Here is a 12867-nt window from a genome sequence, read left to right as displayed (position 1 = left end):
ACTTATCGCGGTGGTCGGTCCGGTCGGCCTTGCAGACCGTGAGAGTGCAGCGGCTGTCACAGCACTACGTGTTGGTCAGCTTTAGCACACAGCACAGAAACAGGCGCATCCTCAGTGTCTCGATGCATTTGTAATTCGCCGTCAAATTGACGCCACATGTTCAAACCACGTAATGCATCCTCGTGTTGATCTCGAAGGCGCCCAGCAGTTGAGATTGTTTCGCCGTAATGAGCGTGTATTATTTATGCAGGAAGGAGAACTGCAGCCATGTGAAAAGAGCCAAGAAATGGACCCTAATTATACACATCCACACTTGGTCGGAGTGAGTAAGTGACCGTACGGGCCTGCTGGCCCGGGCCCTGTCGCCCACATCAGCTTTGTTTGTCATCATGTTAAAAAGGTTCAAAGAATGTGCATCGAAGATGCGATTAATAATACTGAGAAACTAGGCAGTGCGCCATCTAGCGACTGTATAAACAGGAACTAATAGATGTTCCATCGCTGGCCCGCAGAGCAGCCCTGTGAACAACAATGCAGAGGAAGAATGTAAATATTAATAGCTGGTTTATTTGTGCTTGCGGTTTTGCTGATGAGATGCTACAACGAGCTGATGAGAGCCAGAGCAGGAGAGATGTGCAGCATGTGAGCACATTATTATAAATAGCATCGGCAAGTGATTTATTGACATACATTTCATAGTGGAGGCTCTCATCTCTGTCAGCATTGCCAGTGGTGCACAAATCAAGCAGAACTGAAAGATAGTGTATAAGTAAAAGGATGTGTTAGAGATGAAGGAGTGGACACACATGTATGTAAGTGGCCGATGAGAGCGATTTGCAAGGCTGCATTTGGATCAAACATACAGCATAGTTGAAGCTAACACATTTTATTTTCTAAAAAAGAAGCAGGCAGCTTGTCCATGTAGAGGCACCAACTTGACAAGCAAGACACATAAGAGGCACTGCAGTTTGTAGGAAGACCAAGCAGTGTAAGGACAGGCAAACCAAATCAAAATTTAAACCAGCATCAAGCAATGTTACTGACGTTAATACGGCTCTGTAACATGACAGGGTCACTTGAGGTGTGTAGTTTAAACTAATCATCCAACCATCCAGCTCACAGTTTGGAGCTGCTTTTAGTTCAGATTATTGGCTTTCTGGCCTGAACAAAAGAGACTGTCAAGGTGACTCACTGCTTTAAAACCACGGTGACGGTGTGATGCTTCAACGGAACATTAATTAAATCGACTTCGAATCACTCAGGAAAGATGCAGTGTACATTCAGATCTTACACTCTACATGAATGCAACGGTCAAACTAATTAATTCAACATTTGTTAATCAACAATGTATTTACAATGAACCATAGGGATTGTTCAGGAAGAGGAACTGAATGGCCCTGACAGTATTTAGAAGCTGTTTATGAAATATATTTCTGAAATGCACAGCTATGGACTTTACTTTGAGATACCAAGAACGAACACAGTGCCAAAGATTTTGCCAAAATGATTGTGTGGAGTTAAGGCAGCAGCATTGTCACCTAATAATATGAAGTTGTACGTCCTGGTTTTCTCGGTGAGGAGTTGATGTTAGGGTTGCAACTAAGGATTATCATCTCGATTAATTAGAACTTTAGAAAAAAGTGAAGAATGTCCTTTTGTTTGTCCAAACCTAAAGACTTCAATTTACTGTGGCATAAGACGAGGAAAAGCAGCAAATCTTTACATTTAAGAACCTTTAAAATGTTTGTAATTTTTAATAATTGCTTCTCAAAATAGTTGCGAATTAATTTTTTCAGCTCTAGTTTGCATATTCTATCCTTTTCTCTAGCTGCTCCAGTCTACTCCCACAGGACACAGACACTCAGGTCAGGTAGACTAGAAACTCTAAACTGCTTACAAATGAGATGGACTGGTGGCCTCTGCTGTTGCCCTGCCTTTTACCCAGTGCATGCTGGGATAATCTTCTACGAACACGTAGACAGTGGATGGATTATTTGTGGAGCGCACAATTAAAGATAAGTTCTGTGTGGCCTGGGAGCTGAAAATTTAAAATGATTCATTTAACCTTAGAATCACTCCCACCATTAATAATGATAATTTCATTCAGCGTCCCTTCTTCTAAATGATGGCCCTGCAAGGCCGGCTGTGACTGCCTCAGGGTTTCCTGTGTTATTAATGTTTTTATGCACACTTTTACTTTCTTTGAGGTTTTCTTCGAGGATATGAAGATGGTCTTGCATAATTTTCAGAGGGGAAAAATAAACTGTTGTTACTACACTGCAGCTAACAGATGTTGCTGTTAAACAGAATTGTCAGAGCGTTTTTGGTGTTATTTTTGGGAAAGGAAAAGGCCTGCCGGGATCCATATGTTTTGGGGACTCGCTGGACGTGTGCTTGCTCGATCCAACATGTTCCTGGATTCTTACAAAGCAGAAACTCCTCTTCTGGTTCAGATCAAAATACACTCTGAAACAAAAAACGATCAAATACAGAGCACACAGAGGCTTTCAGCGTGTAATATTAGACCACGTTTGTTTGGCTGTTGTCTCAGCCTATTAATCTGAACATGTTTTACCATGCCTGTACAGTTTGGAGGGACATTTTGTGGACAGAAATGCTTTGGCACAAGCATAACACTACATTTTTGTGGTGTTCAGATCTGGGATTTCCAATGTCAGTTGATTACACAGCAGTCACTAACCATGACAGTGTGCTTTTTTAAATTCTTCAAAGATTTTTAAATATATTCAAAGCACATTACTGCTCTTCTTATCTATATGTGACAGAGCTCAAATCCCTACCAACCACAAATCCTTTCTCCAAGCTGCTTTTGTCACTTTCTATTCTTGGTATTCTATTTTAGGATTCAGTCATTTTTGTGGATTTGTTATTAAATTGAATTACTTTTAACATCACACAATGTGCCATGACTTTGTGCAGGCACACAGTAGCCTATTTGAAAAATCACTGGGCTGTTAGTGCTGTCTCTAACTGATTAGCATTGGTTTGCTCCTTGATTCAAATATTTGATTGAGTGATTTTTTTCAATATGTCTAAATTGGGGCATAGGGAGGAAATCTGGGCCACCCTGAAAACATATTGCTCTGCAGCCAAAGTGCCACCGATCTCAAGTTATCTCCTATAAGATAATGTAATAAAAATAACAATTGTTTATGACACTGTCTGTCCTCAAAGTCAGGCACTAGTCTCAGTGTTAAACCAGTTTTGACTGAATAGAGGAGGGAAATGAGGGATAGCTCGATGTTCCCGATCACGCTGCCCACTGATTGGCCAGTTCGTGCAGTTGCTTCCATCACTGCCTGTCCGCTGACTGTGGAGATTAGGTGATGTAATTATTTTGACTTCCCCTCAGTAGCCTGTTGTGGTGTGAGTTCTGATGAGACAGTGAAACAAATCTGTTTACAGTGAAAAGGCAAATTTAGCAACACGCTAACACGGATTAGCAGTAAAGACTTATTTGTCTTTTCAAGTCATTTAGAATTAATGCAAAATTGAGATGTGGAATCAGAACCAATGAAAGAATTGGACCTGTATTTTAGACATGAGGCAATATTTTAAGAATGCTTACTAATCAACACAAGGCTCATCCTTGTGTGTCATTATTGTACCGTTATCATGGCATCGTTGACTAAACACGCTATCATTTGGACATCTGGGTCACAACCAAGTCATCACATACAGCAGGGATTCAAGTTGCAAGTCATTTTCCTTTTTCCCAAAAAAATCTTACATCATTAGATGTGTGACTTAAGCTTGATAAGAGTGCGAGTCATAATTACTGTGAGTCAACATACAACCCAGATGTATCCTTTTGTCCTATCATGTCATTTTGTTCTTTTTTTTCCTATTGTCCCTCTCCACTTGTTCTGGCAACGTAACATTAACTTCACTTTGTTTGTACGTATCACCACCTTCAAATTATTTCAAATCTGTCTACTTTGACGGTCTGATCGGAGTTCAGAAGCTTCACAAGTCAGCGATTGACAGTTGCGTTAGAGACTCCTCGGCTCTTGATTGGTCGTTCTCCTTCGAACAAGGTGAAATCTTGCAAATGCCGTTAGGAGTGCTACAAAAACTTTTAACTGCATTGTGTAATTGCATTATTTAGCCCATGCAGTTATGTAATAATCAACAGTTTATTTATTACTTTACAAAAAAGAAGTAATTTAGCAGTTTGGCATACATTTTAAGTGTTATTGGTTTCATTACGATTCCACAACTGCTTTGGCTGCTGAAGGGAGACAGGGTTACAGTGGCTAGAGGCCAGCGACACCTGAGACACAGTCCAGCGCCTGTTAGCTTAGCTGTGCAGCATATCTGGTCAGTAACCCTTGTCAGTTTGCTGACAGCACAAATCCATCAAGGCACTTTTTTTTTATACTTCACATGTTGACACGGCGGTCTTCTCCCCAGCAACCTGTTTCATGATTGAACTTGTTCATTGATTTCAGTTATAACAGCAGCTTCACAGCAGCAGAGTCTATGTGTGGATATAGAATATACTGTAGGATCTGTGACACCGACTGCTTGAACCTCAATGCTGTTAGGTGTTTTTATTGTGAACATAGGAGTGCCTTTCGCCTTCGTGCCCAGTGTGAGTTTGGTTATGTGTGTGAACAACCATATAAAGAGAGAAGTGGAACGCCTTCTGTCATTTTGTGCCGAACACAAGAAAAAATGTAAAGCTGTGGATTGTCCTCTGACAGAAACGGCCTGCTCATCAGCCTCTGGAAACAAGTAACTCTGATGACTAATTTTCCTGCCATCCACTATATGTAATGAAAAAGAATCTTGTTCAGCCGCAGAGGAAGACATTCTCTCACTCAAGCACTTTCACAAGCCCATAATTGAGCCGCACATCCTCACATTATTGCCAGGTATTTGCTCTGGTGTTGTCCACTCTGCTGCGTGGGTGTTTGGCTGTTAGGTGCCTTTTTGATGAAGGTGCTGCATTAAACCGGGGCGGGGAGAGGGAACAGAACGATCCCCATCAATCTTGCACAGCCAGACAACCATCTGTTCCCCAAAACATCAGCCCCCTCAACAGCTTGTCCTCGAAAAAACACTCACTTCACCGCCTCTGCAGCTGGAGACACACTGTGTAGCCCTAAATCTACACTGTACCTGACTACTGTGATGCACTGTGAGATTCTTTACCATAAGTCATGCACTGTCCTGCTGTCCGATGTGAGGCTGCATCATTTCAACAGTACACGCTGTGTCACGTTCTTCATATGGTACTCAACACATAAAATAACACCAGCTCTGATTGCATTTTGTTTTATGAAATATTACACAGTTCAGGGGCGCTAAGAAAGCTAATTATAACTATTCATGATATTGCAGGTTTTGCTCAGGTGCTTGGGAAAGAGTTAAATCATCTGGAAACACATTAGCATGTGTACCGCTCTCCTCTCTCTGGCTTATGCCTGTGACTGTAAAGCTGTTATCTTTATTCTGCTGGTGGGGTAGCAGTGAGGCGAGGGAGGGCGTCATGATCTCCCCCGCAGGCTCATGCAGTTCCCGCTAACAGGAACTGAGTGGCACTCTTCTTCTTTTTTTAAAACATTTCCTTTTATCTGAATGACTTTGCTTTTACACTTTCATGTGTTTGAATTCTGAGGCAGCTAACGTGATTGCCAAGCTTAGCATACGTTAGACTTTCCCTTAAATATTAATGCACACCTAATCACACGCATACATTTTCCTCTCCGCTCCTTGATCCACCCTGCGACATTTTTGGTTACTCAGCCTAAGTGGCTAACTCTGTCAGAACTTTCTTAGAGGATGCTCAGTGGCTGTTATGCCTCAGTTCTTCTGAAAGGAACTCATTACTTATTCACACTTTACTGTAAACTTCTGATGTCAATTATGCCTGGTTGACACATTATGCAATCTCACATACTGATATGAGCAGTCTGATGTAGAATATTGCTGCAGTCATACACTTGCGACTCAGCTGTGACTTTTAGAAAGGAATGAGCTACCTAGTGAGTACAAACACACACAGGTTTAGGAGTTCCTTATTGTGCTGAGTTGTAGCCTGGTCATATGTCTACAGTATTACAGTTATACATCACAGATTGTCTGACAGCCCCGGAGTCAAACTCAGCTCCTCTTTTGGAAATTTTGGAAAAACAATCACTGCAAACAGCTCTCAGCATGTACTGTATGTTGGCAGAGTAAGTAGCTTATAGCCTTTTATCAGATTCTAACAATCTGTTGGAAAGACCAACTGGAGGGATTTCACATGAACACAGTTAATTAAACACCATTTTAATTAACCTTCTAATCAACAGCGCTCACACCATTTTGCAGTTATATTCTCGTAGGTGGAAACTAGCTGCCCTCAGGTCCAGTGAACAAATGCACAGAGATGACAAGATATTTGAATTCTCAACAGTGTTTGTCTTGTTCCATCAAAATTTGAATTGTCTTCAGTATCAAAACAAAAGTTACTCATTCGACAGAAAAATGTCCCTTGTGACTATTTATTATATATTAGATTGTTTGATAGATACCGATGCACCAATGTGTGCTATATGTAGAATTGAACTGTTGTAGCTGGTCGAGGTAGAACTGGTTTTTACTACTTTATACAGTAGGGTCATAAAAGCAAATTGTGACATAATCAATGGGACAGGAAAGGAATACTGTATGATTTGAACAGAGAAGATTAGAAGGGGATTGTCTCTCTGGTGTTACTGCTAAAAACTCACACACATCTGAAATGAGACATGGTGCCCCAACCAGACACAGTTTTTTGTGTCAGTCTTAATCTGAAAAGTAAATAATAACTGTAGCAGAGAAAAAGTAGAGATGAGAAGTCCCAGCACAGGCAGACACATGAAAAATGCAAAGTAAAACAAACAACAAAAGCTTTATAAGCCTTTCACATTGCGTTTGAAGCATCATTAATAAATGTACCACACACAAAATAAGTTATGAAGATTCCTAAGATTATTTGTCTCAGAAGCAAATCATTGTAATGGTTGTCTGTTTGTTTTCCTGTTCCTAAATCCTGTTGCAGATTTGACACTATGTGGTAATGCTGCCGACACTTTTTAGTCGTCACAGTTATTAGCCCATAAGATGAGGTAATCATTTCAGAGTAATGCTTCACTATAGTCTGTAGTGCGTTACATTTTATTTTTGCTGTGAATTATCATGTCAACATGTGGCAGTGAAATTTCAAGAGGCATCCCTTTGTTTTAATGTTTTCCATCTCTCTGTGTGGCCCTTACTGTCTGCTGAAGTTGTGACTATGAGTGAGTGAAAAGGCCACTAGCCAGCCTGCAGTTTACAGTGTGTGAGAGCAAAGTGATCAGAGTGATAGTGACTTCCACCATGATAAAACTGGGTCAATGTAACCCCCACCCCCTCCACCACAGGCAAGGCTGAAAAAGGGAAAAAAGATGAGGATACCATCAACAGACTCTGTGCGTGGATATAAGCATGGGGACACTGGAGCGTGGTTTGCTTTTTCCATGGGTTGGTATCTGTGTTGTGTTGGGACTGAAGGCATTCCCAGATTATTTTTGACATGTTCCTTCCTCCCCTGCAGTCTGTGGTTTACAGTGTCACGTTATAATCTGTCCCCCTGTATCTTCACTCGACCCACTTTGTTTCTGTCAGCCAGTGTTGTTTTCAGTATCTGGTCTTCCCAGTCCCTCTTTTAACTTTTTGGTCTTCCATTCCCTGAGATATTCTCGCTTAATATGGCCTGAAGGGCTTGTGGTTAAAATGAAAATCCACCATAATAAACATTGTTTAAAAACAGCTATATTTGATGTATGTTGCAATTGCAGGCTAGCATGTTGTTTGGTGGCCAAATCCGAACAATGCTATGTGGTAGGTACATCTCCACCTCCTCTATTGTGGAGTTTAAAGAGTGACTTTATCTAAATGACACAAAAATATATTTTCTCACTTACTCTAGTGGTAGTTAGCCTTGCATAGTGATTGTTGTTTTAGTTGTAGAGGTTTTGAGATATCCATCTCTGACATTTCTGGCTCTATCCCAATGCTAGATATCGTCAGGAGTGCATGAAAAAATATGTTTTGTAATGTGAACTGACAATTACAGTTTTAGAAAAAATGAGGACTAAGGGTCTATAGCCATGCTAGCGACTCTTATTAGGAAGTATTTAGGCACAGCTGTGAGCTGAATGCTAATGTCAGCTGAATGCTAATGTCAGCGTGCTAACATCCTCACAATGTCAATCAATGCTGACATGCTGATGTTAGCATGTATATTGGTTACCATGTCCGCAATCTTAGTTTTGCGTGTTAGCATGCTAACATTTTGGTAACAAAGTACAGCTGAGGCTGATATCAGTTATGCAGGTCTTTTTTCATAAACCAAAATATTGAACTATAAAGCTACTATTGAGCTGATGATGGTGCTAAATGAAAAGTTAAGGGATCATCAAAAATGTTTGTACAAAATGTCATGGCAATCCATCAATTAGTTATTGAGGCACTTCAGCCTGGACCAAAGTGGTGGGCGGACCGACTACATTGCCATCCATAGAGCCACTAACATGGTTAAAATGTGTCCTTTTGTAATGTGAACCGACCCTTTACATTCAGTAAAATGGTTAGTGATCTAAAACATCAAAGGTAAAACCTCAGGTTTTGGTATCAGCCCATCACAATCAAAGAGCAAGTGCTTCTTTCTAGACTCATCACCAACTTCTTACAATCTCATGGGGAGAAATCCATCAAACACAAGGCAGAGATACAAATAGCCTTAACAGACTAGAATACCAAACAAACTGCATACGTCTGCAGTTAAACGCAGATCTTTTTTTCTTGACTGGGAAGTCTCTTGCTCTCCTTCAAACAGAACTCTGTACTTTGTTTGCCCTAGATGTGTGTTGAACTCAATGCTAACATTGGCATGCTAATATCCTCCAAACAGACTAGCATAGCCACCTCTACAGGTAGTGTGGCAAAAACTAATTTTAAAGTACTTCATCAACCAAAAAACTCCTGGGTGCAGTGAACATCTCAGATTGATTGTATTTAACAGTGTGTGTATCAGAGGGTGGATTTTTATTTTAACGACAATCATTTTTCATCTTCAGAGCAGCATTTTAATCAATGCACCGAATTAGTATAAAATTGTAGAGTCCAAAGTCCTGTACCTGTTATTAATCATAATAATCTTTCGTATGTATTCTATTACAAAGTGCATATTTATAAACTACATTCAGTTAATCTCTTTTTGCTGTGTCACGGTGAGAAAGCTTTCTCTCCAGTTCAGTTGTATTGTTGCGTAAGTGATGACCTTCTGTTTATACCATGACCTGGACAAATGCTCATCTCTAATTGGCCCCAAAGATTTGGTTAACTTTACTCCAGGGGTAGAATGCACAGGCCAGATGGCTGGGAGCAGGAAATGTTTCATTTCAGGTAATCGCATGGCTCTTCAGCATTCAACAGTCTTTAAAGTGAAGAATCCCACTGAGCCTTTAGCTAACTTTGAAAGTCACAGTGTTGTTTGTCCGTGCAAAGACAGCTGTGCAAGATCATTTTTGTCAATTGTAAGTAGTGCATAAACATAAAATGTACACGTCACAGAAGCATTTACATACACAGGATTGTAGTTCATAACCTTTACATCGAGAGCCGTGAACATGTACAGTCCAGCTATGTTTACAGTATATTGAGCTATTTGTACCATCTGCCATGACTTGGCTTGGCTTATTATTTCATGCAACTGAATGTGTCTTGTTAAGAATGAGGACTCATCGGAGGGATGCAGTTTGTTGCAGCTCAGTTGGTGCAGCTTTTGTGACTGAGCTTTTAAGAAGCCTCACTGCCATCAGGATTAGCTGGGATTATTTGCTGCTAACAGCAAGCAGGTACACACTCTTGCACCTTTGGATCTGCATTTTTATGTCCTAAATGGTAATGATGTCACTGGGAAACAGTTTACATTTGAACGTCAAAGTCCTACAAATATAGATGAGCATTAAATGTCTGGCAAGTGCCCCTGTTATAAGCAGGTAAAAGACTGTGATGTGCATGTTGAAATGGATTTGGCAAACGTAATCATTACAGTGTTATCCATTCAAATCAACCATGCACCTCAGTAGGTTTTCTCTCTATGGAAGTTCTCCTTTCATTTGCAGCAAATGTAAAAGGAAATATGTGTGACATGTTCATGAAAAAACCTGACATGCAACAGTATTGGTTGTTGGTTTTGTATTTGTTCTTGGTGTGTTTTGCAGATAGAGAGGAGAGATTAGTTAGACTTATATGCAAAACATTAAAATCAGTGTGTTGTCATTCTTGTGGTGGATTTGGGGTTTTACTTTACATTTCACAAATAATTTACCTTTATTCTTTTATAATGTAATTACACAGTATTGTAACGTACTATATCAATAGAAAATATATGCTCATTACCATGCACTGTATCATATCAATATTTCATTGCTGGAAAGCAATATTTGGAATTTTGCATCAGCATGTGCTGTTTGTGTCTAAAATGATGGAATGTAAAGTGCACCCCACATTTCCATGGTTTGTAAAATTGCTGTAATTTCCTGACTACTCTCTTTCTGTCTCTCTCTCCCTCGTCATTGGACAGCTTTGCATAAACCCAGATGCCTCCCCTCCCTCTTGATGAGCGTATAGTGGTCATTCAGCGCCCTAAAAACATAACCCTGTGTGAGGCTTCCCCACAAACCATCCCGCAGCACTCCTCTCAAATATCAGCCTCTTCCAATGGACACCATCCTCATCTCCACTCTTCGCAGGCCCATTTCTATGCACCCTCGTGTAAACCTCTGACTCTGGAATGCAAGCGCAGACCCTCTCATGTGCAGAAATTCAAGAGCGATCAACCTGTCGTCCCAGCAGGTGTCAGACACATCCCTAGCCACTGCCATAGCAATGGCACAGTAACTCTCGGCCCACGGCTGCCCTCCCATACACATACTATTGATATCAGGGTGACGGTGGACAAAGGAGGACGGGGAGGAGGAATCAGCAACTCGTTAGGGCGCAGCGGAATTGTAAAAGGTGGCCGAGGGAAATGTGTCTCTTCACAGTTGGATCAAGGACAATGTGAGAGAAGGACTGGAACTGCAGGGAGGCCAGGTGGTGTCGAACACAAGTCGCAGCGAAGTCGCCATAGTCAGCTGTCGTCTTCCCCCGGAGGCATCCTACAATTCGTCCCAGCTCAGGCGCAGCAGCATAGGTTGCGGAGTGAAAAGGAAAACACTAGTTTTCTTAACAGAAGTGACCAGGAATTTCCCTCTCTAGGTCACAAGAAGAATTCCAAACTGGGAACTGTCCATCAAAGCCATAATAGCCACAGTCTGCCCTACCACCAAAATTCCGTCCCTGTGCCCCATGCCGCCATTCTAAATTCCAACTATCCGTCATCCACTCCCTTCCAACCCACCCATGTCCCAAGCCCATTTCAGCAACTCAGCCAGCCGCACACGTCCCGCACCAGGGATCTCCGCCCTCACATTCTTCATGGTCTACCCCTCTCCCCCTGCTCCTCCCACGCCGGAGGGTTCCCGAGCCCAGACCATACCTGCACCATCGACTGCACCCACCCATTCAGTTGTGGCTGCTGGAGGTTGGTAAGATGCAGAGGGTGTAAGGGACACTCTGCCAGCTGCCAAGGAGGGGGAGGAAGCTCTTCCACCTCATTTTCCTGTGTTCATAATGCTGGAGCAGTGAAGAAAGGAGGCAAAGACATGGGCCTGAGAAATCTGGGTGGGTGTCTCTCCACCACCTCCACCTCCAACACCTCCTCTTCTAACAGCACTGTGTCTGACTGCCGAGCAAACCTGTTCAAACCTCTCCGCTGTGCCTCCTGCTCTGGTGAGGCCAGAAATTTTGAGAGTCCTGCTATCCTTCGCAAAAAACTGGTAGGGGGATGCCTGCCCTGCACCCCGCTGTCCTCCTCGGCCCCTCTCCGGGCGATACAGAGCTGCGTCACAGGCTGCAACCCCAAAGCCTCTCAGACAGGCAGCTCCACCTGCAGCTACTGTAGCAGTGACCCCATAGTGGTGACATTTAACCCTCGCAGAGGCAAACCCCCAGGTAGAGGCGTTGGAGCAGCTCATCAGATGGGTATGTTCCAAGCCGATGATGATGACTACAGCGTACGTACTATCTGGCCCGAAGAACTGGCCAAGAAGATGACCCATTCTAAAGCGCAAAAGAATCACTGTGCCGGGATGGGAGTGGGAGTGAGGAAGACCTGTGCAACCCAGGTCCAAAATGGTAGTAACGGAACAGGTTTTGCCCTCCTGGACTGTCAAAACCTCCAGGAATACACGCAGTCTCAGTTTACAGACCGTGCTGGCCGACGGCGGCTTCAGCAGGGGAAAATGGCTGCTTTTGATTTTATGGGCCGCAGGTCAGGAGCTGGGTGTGACGAAGGCCAGAACTCACTGAAGAGGCTCTTGAATAAAGCAGAAGATGTAGGAACGGAGCAAGACGGAGATGCAGCATATCCACGCTCCCCCTCTCCCCGCTCTGCCTCTCCACCGTCACCTGTGTCCTTTTCTCCTCCACCGTCCGCCCCGAGCACACTCATCAAACCCAAACCCTGGCAGAGAGACAGGGAGGGAGGACATTCCCTGCCAACAGCTCAGTCCCTTCACCTGGCCCTCAACTCCCTGAACAGAGAGCAAGATGAGGAAAACAGTAGAAGTAAGAATATCTTACATTTCACCCAAGTGAAAGTGGTAAAATATTCATAACATCTATGAAGTAACTCATTTTTCACTGCAATCACTGACATAAAGCTGGGTCATATGGGGTGAATGTCATTTAGTAGTAAAATTCCTGTTGGTTAGTTTTTAGTTAGAG

The 12867-nt window shown here is 42.5% G+C and overlaps 1 protein-coding gene across 1 annotated transcript in view; it reads left to right on the top strand.

Moving 5' to 3' along the window:
* The window catches only part of si:dkey-175m17.7 (uncharacterized), a 29953-nt gene that overhangs the window by 320 nt on the left and 16766 nt on the right, over nucleotides 1–12867 (top strand). Inside the window, exon 2 of the mRNA XM_068729406.1 lies at nucleotides 10622–12708. Coding sequence (XP_068585507.1) covers nucleotides 10638–12708 — 2071 coding nt within the window. The 5' untranslated portion in view covers nucleotides 10622–10637. The remainder of the gene's footprint in view (nucleotides 1–10621; nucleotides 12709–12867) is intronic.

Source organism: Cebidichthys violaceus, unplaced genomic scaffold (genome assembly GCF_023349555.1).
Source record: "Cebidichthys violaceus isolate CVI_PGR_0920_01 unplaced genomic scaffold, fCebVio1.0.p SCAF_46, whole genome shotgun sequence".
In the NCBI taxonomy this organism is placed as follows: domain Eukaryota; kingdom Metazoa; phylum Chordata; class Actinopteri; order Perciformes; family Stichaeidae; genus Cebidichthys; species Cebidichthys violaceus.
The sequence above is the reverse complement of the archived record's forward strand: the minus strand, read 5'-3'. Positions and strand labels throughout refer to the sequence as shown.